Source organism: Cervus elaphus, chromosome 18, assembly GCF_910594005.1.
Source record: "Cervus elaphus chromosome 18, mCerEla1.1, whole genome shotgun sequence".
Taxonomy (NCBI): domain Eukaryota; kingdom Metazoa; phylum Chordata; class Mammalia; order Artiodactyla; family Cervidae; genus Cervus; species Cervus elaphus.
This window is the reverse complement of record NC_057832.1, coordinates 42,128,759-42,146,879: the sequence shown is the minus strand read 5'-3', so window position 1 is coordinate 42,146,879 and position 18,121 is coordinate 42,128,759. Positions and strand designations below refer to the sequence as shown.

General features: G+C 43.3%; 1 protein-coding gene across 2 annotated transcripts in view; it reads right to left on the bottom strand.

Annotated features, from left to right (window-relative positions):
• LOC122673830 (phosphatidylcholine translocator ABCB4) overlaps positions 1-758 on the bottom strand; it is a 70,974-nt gene extending 70,216 nt beyond the window's left edge. Inside the window, exons 1-2 of one of the 2 annotated variants that reach the window (XM_043871722.1) lie at positions 667-758; positions 408-493 (exon numbers count right to left, since the gene is read on the bottom strand). In XM_043871722.1, the coding sequence (XP_043727657.1) occupies positions 408-487 (80 nt within the window). In that variant the 5' untranslated portion in view covers positions 488-493; positions 667-758. The remainder of the gene's footprint in view (positions 1-407; positions 494-666) is intronic. The other variant, XM_043871721.1, reaches the window with a different exon arrangement.
• Positions 759-18,121: the final 17,363 nt, after the last annotated feature.

Below are 18,121 nucleotides of genomic sequence, written 5' to 3'. Positions count from 1 at the left end.
AAACCCATGCTCTATTTCCTGTTGTTGTTTACTGGCTAAGTCCTGTCTGACTCTTCGCCACCCAGAGGACCGTAGCCCACCAGGCTCTTCTGTCCATGGGGATTCTCCAGGGAAGAATAAGGAGTGGGTTGCCTTGCCCGTCTCAAGGGGATCTTTCCAACCCAGGTATTGAACCCGCATCTCTGAGGGATACTTTACCCCTGAGCCACCAAAAAAGCCAGCCTGTCGCAAAAGAAGCCTCAGTGACATTCCTTGGGTAAAGTCAGAACCACAGAAAAGATTCTAAGGAAACTCCAAAACAATGGCCAAAGGCATCATCAACTCAACTTCTTTGCTCGGCTACATGTGGCTCTGCTGACTCGCGTGTAAGGAGAAAAGCAGAAAAGCGGTGGCTGAGGGTGATGTACCTGCTGACACCCAGTTCAAATCCGTCCTCCCTCGTCTCGGTGATCCGGAATGTTGCGATCCTTCCCACCTCTGGATCCATCTCAGCCTGGGGAGAAACCAGTCTCAGGCCCAAGGGCACCAGCCCCAGCTTGGGGAGGTCGCCCAGCCTCCTCACAACACCCCCCTCCCCACCCCGCCGGGGGATCGGGGCCAGCAGACTGGTCGCGGGGACCCGGGAGGACCGCGCGGATGGCACGCTGCCCCCAGCCCGGAGCCCACCTTCCCGAGCTTCCCTCACCGGGGACGGCGCCTGTCTCTGGCCGAGCCGCTTGGCGCTGCGGCTGCGGCCGCGGGGCCTAGGACTTTGCTCGCTCCCGCCCCCCGCCCCCACCCCACCCCGAGTTTGTCCGGCCCCAGCGACGCCTCCTGAAGCCGCCGGGGCGACGGCCCCAGGCAGAGGAGGCGCTCCAGCCGCCAGGCTCGCTCCGCACACCCCGCGGGGAAGGGTGCCTGGCGCGCCGCCGTCCGCTGCCGCCCACCCCGGGCGAGCCGCCAGACCCGGGCCCGCCGAGCCAGCTGCGGCCGATAAGCCCCGCGACCAGCCTGGTGCCGCTGGAATTCCGAAAGCCTCGCCTGGCGGGCCACTCGAGCCCTCCAGAGTGACGGTCACACTCCTTCACTGCAGTTTTCTTTTTGAAGCCTTGCGGGGGACAGTTTGGACATGCTCACCTGTGATGGGGCAGCTGAGGGACACGAGAGACCCCTAGGTCGCCTCCCGCTGCTTCTGCATCCTGGGGTTTGCTCCCCGGGGGGCACCGAACCCACCCATCTCTAGGGACGCTGCGAACAGGGCAGGGCCGCCCAAAGACATCGCAATAAGCTCTTCGCAGGATAATGCAGTTGGTGCATTTTTAACAGAGGCACAGAACTTTAGGGCTAGAGGGGGCTTTAGACATCGCCAAATTCAAAACCGCTTCTCCTCCACTCCGTTTCCAGTAAGAAGCTGATGCCCAGAGAGGTCGAGTCTCGCCTGTGGCTACATCCTCAGGACCAGGGTCCAGTCTGCAGTGACCTCTCCTGGCATCCTCTTCTGATCCTGGACTCTAAACCTCTAAACCTCGCGCTCACCAGAATCCTCTGTGTGGTTCTCTTGTCCCTTTTCCTTAACCTTGAGCCACACTCCTTCCTAAAGGAAAAATCTAAAACAGGGAGCAACATGTTCTCATAGCTTTGAAGCCAGTGGGATTCAAACTCAGAGCTTCCTATCTTACTAGTGATGTCACCCTGGACACTTTCTCGCTTCTCTAAGCCGCAGTTTCCTCATATGGTAACATGAGGATAAAACAGCCCCCTGACTGGGTCACTGTGAGGAATGAATGAACTAAGAAGCTGAAAGGAGCGAGCACTGCGCCTGAACCAGAACGCACCCCGCAAACACGGCTTCCCTTCTCCCCACCAGGCAGCGGGGCTCCCTGCGGCTCCTTGCTCCTGCTGTCTCCTTAACACAGAAGTCATCCCGTGGCTTTCTCGGGTTCCCAGAGAAAAGTAACGCAGAGCATCCTACAGGAGGAGGTGCTGTCAGCAGACCTTGGATCTCACCTGTGTCACCTACCGTTTGGCCTCAGGCGATTTACTTAATTCTTGATTTTACGGAAACCGTAAAATAGAGGTGTTATTAGGATGAGACATATTGTGTGTAAAGTGCCTGGCATGTAAGAGGAACCTAGTATTAATAGTTACAAGATCAGAAGAGGCTGATGAGGAGAGACGGAGAAGAGACAGGAGCCCGAGCGCTCACTCTAAAATATGCCACTTACTCCACCCCGCTCTGCATATCACCTTGAGCTAGGCAGAGCTTGACTTGAAGAGATGACTTAGTGTTTATTCAAACTGTGGCATGTTCTAGAATTATTAGAAATGAGTTTATTTACAGGTTTTCCTAAAAATGTTTTTTTCTTCTTAGCCCATCTACCACAATCAGGAGGATTCTCTTCTTTGATCAACCAAAATTCCTCTTCTTCACAAGTCTAACAGGTGGTCAGATCACTATTTAAAAAATACTCTACAATTAAAGCAGCTGAAATTGTTGAGCTGGAAGAATCCTTGGTGGTGACAGGAGGACATTATAAAACTCAGGAGCCTATAAGGAGATGGTAGTCTGCTGCTGCTGCTGCTAAGTCGCGTCAGTCGTGTCCGACTCTGTGCGACCCCGTAGACGCAGCCCACCAGGCTCCCCGTCCCTGGGATTCTCCAGGCAAGAACACTGGAGTGGGTTGCCATTGCCTTCTCCAATGCATGATAGTGAAAAGTGAAAGTGAAGTCACTCAGTCATGTCCGACTCCTAGCGACCCCATGGACTGCAGCCCACCAGGCTCCTCCGTCCATGGGATTTTCCAGGCAAGAGTACTGGAGTGGGTAGTAGCCTGTTAAGTTTCTATAAAAGACATCTTGGAGGAGTGAAAAGGTAGATAGTTGAGAAAGTAGGAAGCTTCTGAACTAAAACAAAAACAAAAAACCAACACATAGGAATATGACATTTTCCCCTGTCAGAGTCAGTTCATAAAGTTATCCCTATAAAAAGTGTTCATCATATGTTGCTTGCATATGAGGCCTGTGTGTGGGAGAGAGAAGCCATGCCCACATGAGTGTACTTATGTATTTGCCTGTGTTATAGCCCATTCCAAGGGCTACTTTTACATTTATCTAATAACAGTAAAACCACCTTACCTGGTGCATCCATCCAGCTAGTCATTAAAAAACAGTATTTAAGCCACTGTAATAAACTGGAGAGTTCTCCATGACACTCAGGCTGTAAGAAATCTCAACTTTCTTTGGTTGGTAGGATATTGAGATAATCCTGCTTTGTCCTCCTTGATGTAGAGTTAATGTCCTTCCCTCCGTCTTACTTCTACATGTTCCATTAGTTCCTTCTTTCGTTTTTAATCTTAATTATTGCTTTTTTTGGATTATTTTTATTCTTTGTTTCTTTTCCCTTGATTTAGTAAGTACATATTTCATTTCTATTTAACAGTTAACTCTTTCCTAGAGATTACGGCCCATCTTTGACTAAACAGTGGTGCTTTTCCGTCTTCCAGGCCAATGCAAGGACTTTAAAATTCTCAAACCTCATTTATCCACCTCTTACTTTCACACTACTGCTGTCATGTACTTTCATTTTTTTCTATCTTTTATGACCCTTATGAGAAATTATTTTATAGTCATTATCATTTAGATTTATCTATATATGTATTATCCTTTTCTTTATTTCTTCCTACATCTCAGAGCCACTATCTTGGATCATTTTCCTTTTACCTAAAGAATGCTCTGTGCTTCCTTTAGCCAGTGATAACTTTTATCAACTTTTTTTTCCTGAAAAGTTATTTCACATTTATTTAGGAAAATTATTCAGAGATTTGCCTTTGTTGTTGTTGTCGTTCAGTTGCTAAGTCGTGTTGGACTCTTTGTGACCCCATGGACTGCAGCACGCCAGGCTTCCCTGTCCTTTACTATCTGCTGGAGTTTGCTCAAACTTATGTCCATTGAGTCAGTGATGTCATCCCACTATCTCACCCTCTGTCATCCCCTTCTCTTCCTGCCTTCAATCTTTCCCAGCATCGGGGTCTTTTCCAGTGAGTCAGCTCTTTGCATCAGAGATTTGCCTTACTGGATATCAAGAGTTTTATTGTGAAACTATAGTGATTAAGGCAATACATTTTGAACAGAGATAAACAAAATTAAAGTGAAACAGAATACAGATCTTATAACTGATGGAGCCAGAATTCTAATCCTGCCACTATTCTTAGCCACCACATTAACTAGAGCAGGGCAGTGGGGATGAAGAAGATGGGTCAGATGTATTGGATGGTTAAAACATCTTCTTCCTCCAATTCATTGATCTTAGCATATTTTAACTGTTCCTCACTATTTTGGTGTGCTGTCTTCCACTCATCTTGCAGACATCCACAACCCCTTGCCTTCTCTCTTTATCAGGTTTCTTGGTAAAAACCAGAACTCTGGCTAATTTAAATTATCCAACTACTGCAAGCTTCCACCATGCAACAGAGCATGGCTAAAGAAAAACCACAAAACCATTTGACTTGTCCCACCATGAAACTAAGTGATCCTTTACTATATATTTAAGGTATTTACTCTGCTTATTATTTATTGTCCATTCTGAGGGATGCAAGATTCATAAGAACAAAGTTTTTGCTGTCTTATCCACTGGTGTATTCCAACCTTTGCTGCCCAATAGCAACTGTTTCCTTATTCACTCTTCCACTATGTCAGACCATTACTTCATGCTTCCTTTTCCCTCAGATATCTTTCAGTCATTTTATATCTTCACATTCTGCTAAAGTACTATGCTTCTTATTTCACTGATAAAAGTCACAGTGTTTGGAAGGGACCTGCCATAATCTCCTGCCATGACACCTACCCACTGGCCAGCGTCTACACCCAGCACCCCGGCTTCCCTAAAAGAACCAGCTTCTCCAAATGAACTATCCATGCCCTTCTATGCAACCAGTCCTTTTGTTTGTACTTTTATGCTATGGATCCCAGCCCCTCAGGAATGAGTTCTTTTGCAGACATTATTCCTTCTCTCTCCTGCCTCGTCAACTTTTCTGTCCCTGCTGGACCATCCCTGTTTCTTCATCTTAAAAAATAGTCTCTTGACTCCACTTTTCTTACTAACTGCCACTGCATTTCCCTCCTTCTCTTTGCAGCTAAACTACTTAAAAGAGTTCTATCACTTTCTCCGTTTCCTCCTCCCTGAAACACACTCACATCAGGAGTTTGACCGTTCACGCTACCAAAACTGCCCTGGTGAAGTCACTGATAACCTCTACCGTGCTACATCCAAAGGTCAATTTTTTGTCCTCATCTGACTTAACAAATTCAAGCAGCTGACAAATTTATCTCTCTTCCTTGATACATTTTCCTCACTTGAATTCCAGGACACCACGTATTTCTTGGATTTTCTTCTGCTTTACTGGTCACTCTTCCTCAGTGTCCTTCCGTTTGTGTCTCTTCTTTCTGCCTCTCAGCCAACACTGGGGCGCTCCGAGGCTGACTCTGAATCTTCTCTGTCTAGTCTCCCTCCCTCTGTGATCTCAGCCGGGCTCATGGCTTTAAATACCATCTGTATCCAACAATGTCTACGTTTTCTTCTCTAACCTAGACTTCCTTCCTGTATTCCTGGCTCATATACACAACTGCATCTTTGATCCCTCTACTTGGATGTTTAACGTGCCAACCTTGACTCTTGACCTTTCCCCTAAGCTGGCCTCTCCGACAGGTGTCTCTCCTCAGTTGACAGCTCCAGCCATCCAGCTGACCAGCAAAAATATTGAGTCATCCTGCATTCTTCTCTTTCTTCCCCACCTCATACTCCATGAGAAGATTTTATAGGTTCTGGCTTCAAAATATATGCTCAGTTGCTCAGTCATGTCTGGCTCTTTGACCCCTTGGACTATTGGTCCTGTTGGGCTTCTCTGTCCATGGGATTCTCCAGGCAAGAATGCTGGAGTGGGTTGCACTTCCCCCTCCAGGGGATCGTCCTGACCCAGAGATCGAACCCGGGTCTCCTGCGTCTCTTGCATTGGTCGGCGGGTACTTCTTCACTGCGCCACCGGGTCTGCCTGCCTGTCTCTCCCCAGTTCGACCAGCGTGGCGCAAGCTGCTCTCATCTCTCACCTGAGAGGCTGCAGTAGCTTCTTCAGGCCCCTGTCTTGGCCTCCTCTGCTGCCTTTGTTCATTCTCAAAGCAGAAGCCAGAGTGAGTCATCTGAAAAGTGGGTCAGAGCACGTGACGCCTCAAATCCTATTTCCCCAGAGGCCCCAGTCCATTGGGAGCCTTGGCCTGCAGTGGCTGGCCCTCTCTGTGATGTTTCTGACCTCATTTTCTACCTCCCTCCCTCCCGCACTGGCTTGCCAGCCACACTGGCTTCTCGGATGTTCCTCAAACAAGACAGAATTACACCTCAGGGTGTCTGTGCTAGGCGTTCCCTCTGCCCCGAAGTCTCTGCCCCCAAATATTCACATGGCTGAAACCTTCACCTCCTACAAGTCTCTTCTCCATTCCCATCTTGTCAATGAGATCACTCCTAACCTCCTTAAAAACTGCATCTCTTACCCCCAGGACTCCCAGTTCCCCTTTACTCTACCTCAGTTTTTCTTCCCATATCATTTCCCACCACCTAGTATACTATATAATTTATTAAATGACTATGCTTGCTGTTTATTGTCACCTCAGTAATACATCAGACCTGAGGGAAAAAAAGGTATTTTTCTATGCTTTATTCAATGAGGTAGCCAACATTTGCTACCCACACTTACTAAGTACCAGACCTTGTGCAAGGATTTGAGGACATAAAGAAAAACAGGTCTCAGCTCCTGCCTCAAAATGGACTGAGAATATATCAATACAAAAATCAGATCGCTATAGTGTTTTATAAAATTATGAAGCCATCACATGCAGGTATCACCTCATTCAAATCTCAAAAGAAGAAGCATGTTCAAGGTAAACAAGTGAGGTGGTATTATTCTCAGTTTAAAGGTGAGGAAATTGCAATTCCTAAAAAGTGAATGGAATTAGGATTCCCTGGGGAAGACTAGTGCCAGCAGAGTCAGGCCTATCTCTTTATCTGTCCCCAAAGCACCTGAAGGTCATTAAATGTGTACTGAATTGATCCATAGCTCTAAGCTGTAGCATAAGAGATTTACATGGAAAAAAGAAATGCCTTATAACTAAGAGCCAAAGGGAAGAACAAACTCCATCAACCAAAGTATTTTAAAATACATAATATTTTGTATATTTTATATAATATTACATTGTAATACTTGAATATACTATTTTATATATTTTATATTATATTTACATGTGTATTAATTTGCAACAGTTTTCTCTGCAGAGAGAATGATGGAGTCGGTTCTCTGTTCAGTGGACCTTCAGCTTGATGGTAATACTCTCTGCAGTGTTTCTCCCACTATATTGTATTTGTGGCTAACAATTCTCTGACTTTTCATCTCTGAAGATAGACTGTTTGATGTTATCTTTGACTGTTATATTTGCATGTCACCACACTTCACTGGTGCTTCCCTAGTAGCTCAGCTGTTGAAGAACCTGCCTGCAATGCAGGAGACCCCAGTTCAATTCCTGGGTCAGGAAGATCCCCTGGAAAAGGGATAGGCTACCCACTCCAGTATTCTTGCCTGGAGAATTCCATGGACAGAGGAGCCTGGAAGGCTACAGTCCATGGGGTCACAAAGAGTCAGACACAACTGAGCGACTAACAGTTTCACACTTCACTACATTCTGTTTCAAAATTTCCTGCCACCAATAGCTCTGCTTAAATCTTCTATCTTCCTCTCCAAGTTGATAGATCATCATTTCTCTTGTCTTCACTGCTTTCAAACTATGTTCAATCTTACAATTTTCTCCCAAAATTCTTTTCAAAAACCTTCTTATCTGCTTGAAAAACAAAAATTCCTCTCCACCTCTGATCTCTTATCTCCTAAAAATCCTTCCCTTTTGGTCTCACTTTTCTTTTGCTCATTATAAAGTTCATCTAACTTGGCTCGAGCACTTTGGAAGGCATTTGTAAGATGTTATGGATGAGGGTGATGCTGATTTCCAATGTAACTGCCTTTAACGGATATTTCCAATGATCCTTTCCTTGTCCGTTGTGTGTGTGTTCAATCATGTCCAACTCTTTGGGACCCCATGAACTATATAGCCTGCCAGGCTCCTTTTGCCATGGAATTATCCAGGCAAGAATACTGGAGTGTGTTGTCATTTCCTACTCCAGGGGATCTCCCCAACCTAGAGATCTAACCCGCATCTCTTGTGTATCCTGCACTGGGAGGCAGATTCTTTACCGTTGTGCCACCTCGGAAGACTGAACTCTTTCTTACACTCTCTTAAACCAGGGTAGATTTGCAAAGGTATGACAGAAGTTAAAATTAAAGCAGTTGGGAAGAAACATCATTATTAATCATCAATGTCATATCATTTCCTCCAGGATAGAGTAATGGCACATTGAGAATGCCAAGGTCACACTGCCTAGTGGAATTCTGTGCCCTGTGAGGATTATGGTAACAGTTGTGTAGACAGGAAGGGGTGCAGGGTGCCAAGGTTGGAGAGTGAATGAATAAGCCCCAGGTGGGGTCACTATGCTTTGGGTCATTAATGTTGACTCTAAAGTTTATTCTAAAACTGCACATTTTCAAAAAATTATACTTTACTTTGTAACAGATTAACAATATTTGCTCATATCATACTAAAATATCTATGGCTAAGATAACAAAGAAGAACAATAACATTATGTTTGCATTTGATGTTAGTTCTCAGTTACTCGCAGCACTATTTCCTAGCCCTAAAATTGTGGCATCTTAAGGGTTCTTTAATCACATTAAAGAGTGTTGTGAAATGTTCAGAAATCTACCGAAACAAAATAATTTGGGTTTGCAATCATCTGTGCAATATTTTTGGAACTCTACTAATATTAGGTAGAATCTACAGCTCTCTTTATCTCACTCCTTTGCTACTCTTTTAAAACTTTTAACTTTGAAATGCTTACAGATTCACATATGGTTGTAAGACAAATACAGAGAAACTCACTGTATACTTTTCTTAGTCTTCCCAGTGGTGATATATTTTATTTATGTATCTAAATTGATAAGGGATATTGGTCTGTTGAGTGATATTCCATTGAGGCTTGGACATCTGAGGTATGATGTTGTGAGATTCCAGATCTTACTGAAACCTCCTGTCTTCCTTGATTTGAGGACAGTGCTCCGCCAGGGAGAGCGATGTCACTCTTCACTTGGTCTCCGCTGACACTGAGGTGGGAGGGGCCCCTTGTTACCTCAGAGCCAGAGCGGAGGCAGCGGTTCTGACTCCCCACGAGGCCTCCACTGGTACCCTCCTGGCCTGGCAGAGAGGGAGTGCATTGTTTCAGCTCTCCACGTGGTCTCTCCTGACACCGCAATGGGGAGGGAGCCTTGTTACTGTCAACATCAAAGTCCTGAGCCTTCACCAGGCCACCGCTTCTCAAATCCCAGAGGGGAGAGGAGAAGGTGCCTTACGGCTACTAGGGAGGGATGAAAAGTCAGCTCCCTGCTGGCAGGCAGTGAAGCTGGGGTGCGCTTGTTATGGCCTCGTGAAGGTGGAAGTCAGGGCTTGCCCCTCAGTCTTTTCAGGCGTGGGTCTGGATGATACCACAGTTTTTCCTCTGATGTCTGGCTAGAGTGGAGGCTGCCATCCACACATTTTCTATTTTGCTGGGCTGCCCCTTTCCTGGTCCTTTGGCTCGAGAGAGCTGGCTTTTGTTGGGGCTTTTTTGGTCTGTACACACTGACATTTCTGGATTTTCATCTTCTTCAGCTCCAAGCGGACATATATAAGGCAAGAATAAAGCAAAACAAGACAAAAACATCAGACAAAAAAAAGAAATAAAAGATATCAAAATTGGAAGGAAGAGGTAAAATTATCATAGCATACAGATGATATGATGCTCTATATAGAAAACTCTAAAGACTCCACATGAAAACTATTAGAACTGATAAATGAATTCAGCAAGATAGCAGGATTCAAGATTAATATGCAGAAACTGGTTGCATTTCTTTACAGTGATATGAACTACCAGAGAGAAAAAAAAAATCCCATTAAAATCCCATTAAAAAAATATCTAGGAATAAATCTAACCAAGGATGTAAAAGACTCATACACTGAGAACTGTAAAACATTGATAAAGGAAATCGAATATGAATCAAAAAAATGGAAAAATAATCATGCTTTTGGACTGGAAGAATTAATATATGTAGTTAAAATGGCCAAACTATCCAAGGGAACTCTACAGATTTAATGTGATCCTTATCAAATTACCCATGACATTTTTTTCATAGAACTGAAACAAATAATTCTAAAATTTATTTGGAAACACAAAAGGCCCAGAATTGCCAAAGCAATCCTGAGGAAAAAGAACAAAGCAAATCTATGGAACAGAGTAGACAGTCCAGAAATAAACCCACACACCTAAGGTCAATTAATCTTCAACAAAGGGGGCAAGAATATAAAGTGGGAAAAAGTCCTTTAGTAAGTGGTATTACAAAAGCTAACAGCCACAATTAGTGAAGTTAGAATACACCCTCACACCATGCACAAAAATAAACTCATAATGGCTTAAAGACTTAAATATAAGACATTACATCATAAAACTTCTGGAAGGGAACATAGGCAAACACTTTCAGACACAAATCATACCAATGTTTTCTTATGTCAGTCTCCTGAGGCAATAGCAATAAAAGCAAAACTAAACAAATGGAACCTAATCAAACTTACAAGCCTTTGCTCAACAAAGAAAATCATAAACAAAATGAAAAGATAGCTTATGGAGTGGGATAAAGTATTTGCAACCATGCAATATGGTTGCAAATTTTATTATTGGTTGGTTAAACCATGTAACCAACAAGAGCTTAATTTTCAAAACATACAAACACCTAATAAAACTTAATTTCTAAAACATATAAACAGCTAATAAAACCAACAATATTACTGGTTGATTAAACCATGCAACCAACAAGAGCTTAATTAATTTCTGAAATATACAAACAGCAAATAAAACTCAATAACAAAAAAAAGAACCATCCAATTAAAAAATGGGCAAAAGACCTAAAGAGACATTTCTCCAAAGAAGACAAACAGATGGTCAAGGAGCACATGAAAAGATGCTCAACATCATTAAATGTTAAAGAAATACATATCGAAACTACAATGAGTTATTACCTCACACCAGAATGGCCATCATCAAAAAGTCCACAAGTAATAAATGCTGGAGGGGGTGTGGAGAAAAGGGAATCCTCTTGCACTATTGGTGGGAATGTAAATTGCTGCAGTCACTATGAAAAACAGTATGGAGCTTCCTTAATAAAATTAAAAAATAGTTACCATATGATCCAGCAATCCCATGCTATGCTGTGCTTAGTTGCTCAGTCATGTCCAACTCTTTGCAACCCCATGGACTATGGCCCACCAGGCTCTTCTGTACCTGGGGATTCTCCAGGCAAGAATACTGAAGTGGGTTGCCACGTCCTCCTCCAGGGGATCTTCCTGACTCAGGAATTGAACCAGAGTCTTCTGCATTGCAGGCAGATTCTTTACCAGCTGAGCTACCAGGGAAACCCCCCAGCAATACTACTCCTGGTCATACATCCAGGAAAGACAAAAGCGCTAACCCAAAAGATGCATGCACCCCAATGTTCACAGTGATTTTTAGCCAAGACATGGAAGCAAAACAAATGTTCACTGACAGATGAATGGATAAAGAATATGTGGTCAATCTGTATACAAAGGAATATTACTTAACCATAAATAGAATGAGAATGCCATTTGCAGCAACATAGATGGATCTAGAAATCTCACTAATTGAAGGAAGTCAAACAGAGAAAGACAAAGATTATATCACTTACAGGTGAAATCTAAAATATAGTACAATTGAACTTATTTGCAAAACAGCAATAGACTCATAGACGTAGAAAACAAACAATGGTTACCAAAGGGGAAAGAGGGGAAGGGTAGATGTGGAATATGAGATTAACAGATGCACATCACTATATATAAAATAAACAACAGGATCTGCTATAGAGCAGAGGGAGCTATACTAAATATACTGTAATAAATTGTAACAGAAAAAGAATATATACATATATATATATATATATATATATATATATATATATATATATATACATGACCAAATCACTTTGCCGTACATCTGCTATGCAACATTATGAACTATACTTCAATTACAGAAAAACAAAAATCCCCACAAGCCAAAACAAAAATGAGGAACTCAGCACCACGTCATTCTTTGGATTCCAAGTTCCTTGGCTTGGTTGTCTTCTTCTCTTCACTTCTCAGAGTGTTCTTATGGTTGTTTTAGAAATAATGTTCTGTGTTTCTAGTTGTACTTAGCAGGAGGAATAGGGAAAAACTAGTCTCCTCCATCTTCTTGGAGGTTGCTGCTGGATTTTTAAAATCCATTTTCTCTAATTGGATGCCAAGGCAAAGGAAGATTGTGAAACCAAATGAGCAAATCTTTATATTTGTTCATCAGTAGAAAAAGGGATATGAAGTATTAGATTAAAAGATTTCTCTAAATTAGATGCTCACTCTCCTCCTCCACACTCTCTCACCTTCTTAGTAACACCTAGTAGGTGATAGCTACTTACAAAAATCTATGTTTTTAAATGTAAAATATGCAGGTAGGTGGATATTGCCTGGCCTTAAACTTACTCTATAGTAAAATACGAAGTCAAATGCTGATAATTATAGGGCTTATCAAAATAGAACAATGAGGTGCCACTAAAAAAGCCAGGGTAGGGATTTTGCTGGTGTTCCAGTGGCTAAAACTCCACGCTCCCCATGCAGGGGGGCTCAGGATTGATCCCTGGTCAGGGAACTAGATCCCTCATGCCACAACTAAGAGTCTGCATGCCACAACTAAATATACTGTATACTGCAACTAAGACCCAGCATAGCCAAATGAATAAATACACATATTTTTAGAGAAACCAGGGTACAAGATCTTCATAGTTTTATCTTATGCTGTATTATACTGCCTTAATTATTCTAACATCTTTTTCTTCCCACTAGACTGATTGCCTTAAAGAAAGCGGATGAACTAAATTTAGTACCCAGCACATTGCAAGCACCTGATAAACACTCTTCTCTACCTTCTCTCCCACTTCTCTTCCACCCCCAGCTGGTTCAGCAATCAACAAAGAAAGCCCAGAGGAGAAACTCCATCCACAAATCATCTGGGCTTCAGGGCTCAGGGAAGACCTCTGATTCGAAATCCAAGCACCATCAATCAGTCCCTCAAACTAAGTCTCGCAGGAAGTGCGGGTCACCTCCCACCCCACCACACACATCTTGCAAGATTCTGACACAACAAGCACTGATGGATTAAAAGGAAAGGGTGACGGATCCTGTCTTCCATGTCCCTTCTCTGAGAGTTCTGACCAGTTTTGTCAATATTTGTTCAATAAATATTTATGGGGGAAGAAAAGGATGGATTTTAAAGAGCAAAGTTTTCCAAACTGTGACCTGAGGAGCCCTACCACGTGCTTAGATAACCAGGCTCCCTGGTCACATCAGTTTAAGAAGTGCTGGCTACAGGCTGCTCTCTCGGAGGTCAGGAGGATACCAACGTTCTGAGAGTTCTATAGGAACAGGTCATTTAGCTTTTTTAAGATGCATTTCTTTCCTCCACTCCCAGACCACAATATCCATTGGAAATACAAAATCCATATTCTCTAATCTCACGCGTGAAGGTCATCTAAAAGAAATAATTCTAAAAGTCCAAAAGCAGGAAATAATACAGAAACAGATAAAGTGAAGAGTGGAGTGGGAAGGAAGAAGGGATGATCTGACTGAGGCAAAAGGCAGATAAGGGTGTGCTGGGGTGTGTGGTAGAACAGATTAGGTGGGAGTCTAGACTCACAACCGTTATGGAGAAGGTTTTTAGAAAGCAATCATTACCTTGTCAAGAATGGTGGCTTCTTTTTGAATAGCTGTAACTGTCTTTTATCAGTTGAAGTCCCACAAGGAAAGGCATAGCACACTCTAATTAGGATAATCAAGGCGCATGTAACACAGTGACTATTCACAAAGGCATGAGCAGAACACAGGGTACCGTGGACACACCATGACGGACAGGAAGGACGTTTGGGCCATGAGAACGGGTTGGGGGCTGCTGCCCAGGTCAGCATGGCTGAGGGGAGGGAGGGAGGAGGTACCAGATCACTTACGAATGTCATGTCAGAAAACTGCTCTGAGAAGGGCAGTGATCCTCTCCAACTGTACCCCAGGTTTTCCTTTAGCTGAACCCACAGAAGTCAATCTCCCAGGGCAGAAGCCATGTGGAGAGAAGGGAGGACAGTTAACATACAAGGGCAAAGGGAAGATATCTGGTGCTTGTCTCAAGTAGAAGAATCTGGAGACTGGCGACTCTACCATTTCCTGCCTAGCTATGTCTATTCATGATTCACACAATGCTTTTTTTTTTTTTTCAGTGGGTTTTGTCATACATTGATATGAATCAGCCATAGATTTACACGTATTCCGCATCCTGATAGAAGAAGACGTGTACTAGGTCAAGATCCTGCACTGAGCACAGAGAAGATATATAGACGACAAGATCAAGAGCTTGCCGTCAGATATATTAAAAACTGATAAACAGAAGAAAAAAAAAGCAAATAATTAAAACATTGTGAAACATAAAAAGGTGTAGAAAGTATATGGTAGTTTGATGCTGACCTTGCCCTTGATATGCAATGCTAGTATGTAAAATTGTCAGCCAAAGTGGACTTTCTGGCATAAATGCAAATTTTGAGAATCTAAAAGGTACTTGAAATTTAATTCCATCCATTAATAGCCAATAAAAATTTTTGCTTCTCCAAAAAATTGCCTTCAGAATTGAAGTACAGGCAAAAGATTTATTCATGAATTCGAACTTTCATGAAACATCCAATATTTTGTATTGAGCCTCTGACACTCTTAAGTATTTGTTCTCACAGAGGAAATTCATAAAATTGTTTTTTTCATTTCAACCCAACCATTTCCCTTTAGCATGTTGCTCTCCAGGTTCTATTTATATGTACAAGTTCCAGACCTGGGCTCCCTGATTCCAAACAATTTCACACCATTTTTTAAAATTAATTTTTTATTGAAGGATAATTGCTTTACAGAATTTTGCTGTTTTCCGTCAAACCCCAGCATGAATCAGCCATAGGTCCACATACACCCCTCCCTTCTGAAGCTCCCTCCCAGCTCCCTCTCCATCCCACCCCTCTAGGTTGGTACAGAGCCCCTGCTGGAGTTTCCTGAGCCACACAGCAAATTCCCGTTGGCTGTCTATTTCACACAGGGTGATGTAAGTCTCCATAGAGTCTAAGGAAGCAGATTATTGTGGCCTTAGTGTTCCTCAAATAATTCAGGTAGGTTCAGCCATAGCCTGGCAAGAACTGCCAGTCTTGCAGGCAACACAGACCATCCATGGAAAAATGACTTATTGCCTGAGTCATTTATTTAAAGTCTAAAAAGAGTGGGAGCAACAGGGTCATTGCCCACAGTGACAGACATGTTTTGCATAAGAGGGGATTGGATAGGGACAATGAACTCTTTGAAGTGTTAGTCACTCAGTCGTGTCCGATAATTTGCGACCCCATGGACTGTAGCCAGCCAGGCTCCTCTGTCCATGGAATTCTCTAGGCAAGAATACTGGAGTGGGCTGCCATTTCCTTCTCCAGGGGATCTTCCCAACCCAGGGAGTGAACACAGGTCTCCCGCATTTCCAGCGGATTCTTTACGGTCTGCGCCACCAGGGAAGCCCAATGCACTCTTTGGGAAATGCAGAAACTGTCATACTCAAATTCTGACAGAACAGAAAAGCTTCAAATGCCATTGTTTAATGATAAAAATAAATATTAGAAGTATAATCTTGACAACATTGTTTAGTTTTCTCTATCTCTTCACTAAAATGAGAAAAAAAAAAAGCCCTCTTCCCCTCACCTTGCCTTTCCCCTCCTTCCCGAAAAGAACAGTGTGATTTCTGGCCTGAGATGCTAGGATGCTGTGGCCCCTGATGCTTGTGGGTGAAATATCCCGATAGCAAAAGCGGTCTTGCACGTTACCCACATGTGCAAGGGTAGCAAGCTAGGTCTCTATAGTGTGTTCTTTTCTTCCTTTAGGTAAGGAGTTTGTAAAAGGCTGATATGTCCATCTGCATAACAGAAATCAAAGAAGTTAAATGTGATTTATTTCATAAAATCTCACTGCACAGGTACCCTTGTAGGAATGTGGACACCTGAAAGTCAGGCATATCTCAACACTCTCATTATTGTAAACAAACTACAGCAAGAATAAAAATATATCTATTCTGGGACTTCCCTGGTGGAGCAGTGGGTGGGAATCTACTTATCAATGCAGGGGACATGGGTTCAATCCCTGGTCCTGGAAGATCCCACAAGCTGTGGAGCAATTAAGCCCCTGCCCACAACTACTGAAGTCTGTGTGCCAAGAGCCTGCAAACCGCAACAAGAGGAGGCCCTGCAATCCTAAGTCTACACACCGCAAAGACAGTAGCCCCTATGAGCCGCAACTAGAGACAGCCTGCACACAGCAACAAAGACCCAGCACAGACAAAAATTAAAATAATAATAATAAATAAATAACAGCAATTGTGTCATTAAAAAAATAAAGCATTAAAAAAAATCTACACCTATGCTGGCACACCTGGCCCTTCAGGCTCAGTTCCTGACTTCCTAGCCTCATCCCGGTGGTGGCCACCACCCACTGCTCCCAACCCAGCACCTGAAACTGACCATGAGTCACTTCCGACGCAGCCTTCTGGGATGTTTACACCGCTCGCCCTGTGCACAGATTTCCTCCAGCGTCCATCTGACAAGTCGGTACTCAGTTCTCCAAGAAACTTTTTTAACCCTCAGAGCACTCCCAAGAGAAGTGCTGGCGTTCTGTTTAGTTCCCCAAAAGTCTTGTGTAATGGAACCTACACATTACTAACCTTATTTCCTGTCTCCTTAAACCGTGAGCTCCTTATCACTGTGCTCCTAATATCTAGCCCATAGGCACTTAAGAAAATTGTTAGGTGAAGAAACACAAAACAGAACTTTCTTTTCATGCAAGAAAACAGGTGGCCTTGAAGAGCAAGAAGTGAAGGCAACCAATATTATTATTGTTTTTGCAATATTCTATCTGATAAGCATTGTCCTAAATATTATATATCTAGTGTTCAAATAAGCCAGTGAGGTAGCTATTGAAATTCCATAAGGCCCAATGAGGAAATAAAGACTTAGAGACCATCAGTAACTTGCCCAAAGAACGACATATGTAACAGCCAGCCAGCCAGGAGAGAAACCCAGGGTTTTTGGCTGGAGAACCTTGATGCTTCTCCACAGAACAACCGACAATCAATAAGAGGGAAAACATTTAAATTGAGCTGCCTAGTACAGAAAGCAAAAATGTTCCATTTCCAATTCAAAGGTCACTTTTCCTTATGGCCTAAACTGGCTCTTTTGAAAGAGTCCTGGTGAAAACATTTCATCATGTATCTTTGCCTCTTGCACACATCAGTAAGCATTCCCGCTTTTCTCTTTGCTATCCTGATTCCTCCCGGCGCCAAGAGCAGAGGTCTTTGACCTTGGTGTTATAAGTTCCAAGTGGGACAAAGGACTACAGCTACAGATGGTGCTCCTGAAAATCTCTTGTCTAATCTCTTTCCTAAGATCAACAGATCTTTTGCTGTTTTCACTTAACAGATATTCTTAGTGAGGACTTCCAATGTGCAAGATGCTGACTGGGGTGTTGTGACAGCCTACAGGATACTTTTGAAGTTTTCAAGAGTTAAGGTAAGTGAAAGTCCTTTATAGGCTTTCCAACTCAGAGGGGTATTACTCGCTCTAGTTATCAATTGGCTTAAAATACTGGGTTTTTAAGACTCAAGGTTCTGTGGATTGACTGGGCATGGCGGCTGGGTCTCGTCTCATGAGGATGCAGTTAGCTGCTAGCTGGAGCTAGTCACCTAAAGGCTTGAGTGGGTTGAAGTCTGTGGTGCCCCCTCACGTGGCTGCCACTTGATAATGGCTGTGGGCTCTGCTGAGTCCAGTCACGTGGCCTGCCTATGTATCTCGGGCTGCTTCCTATGGCAGGCTGG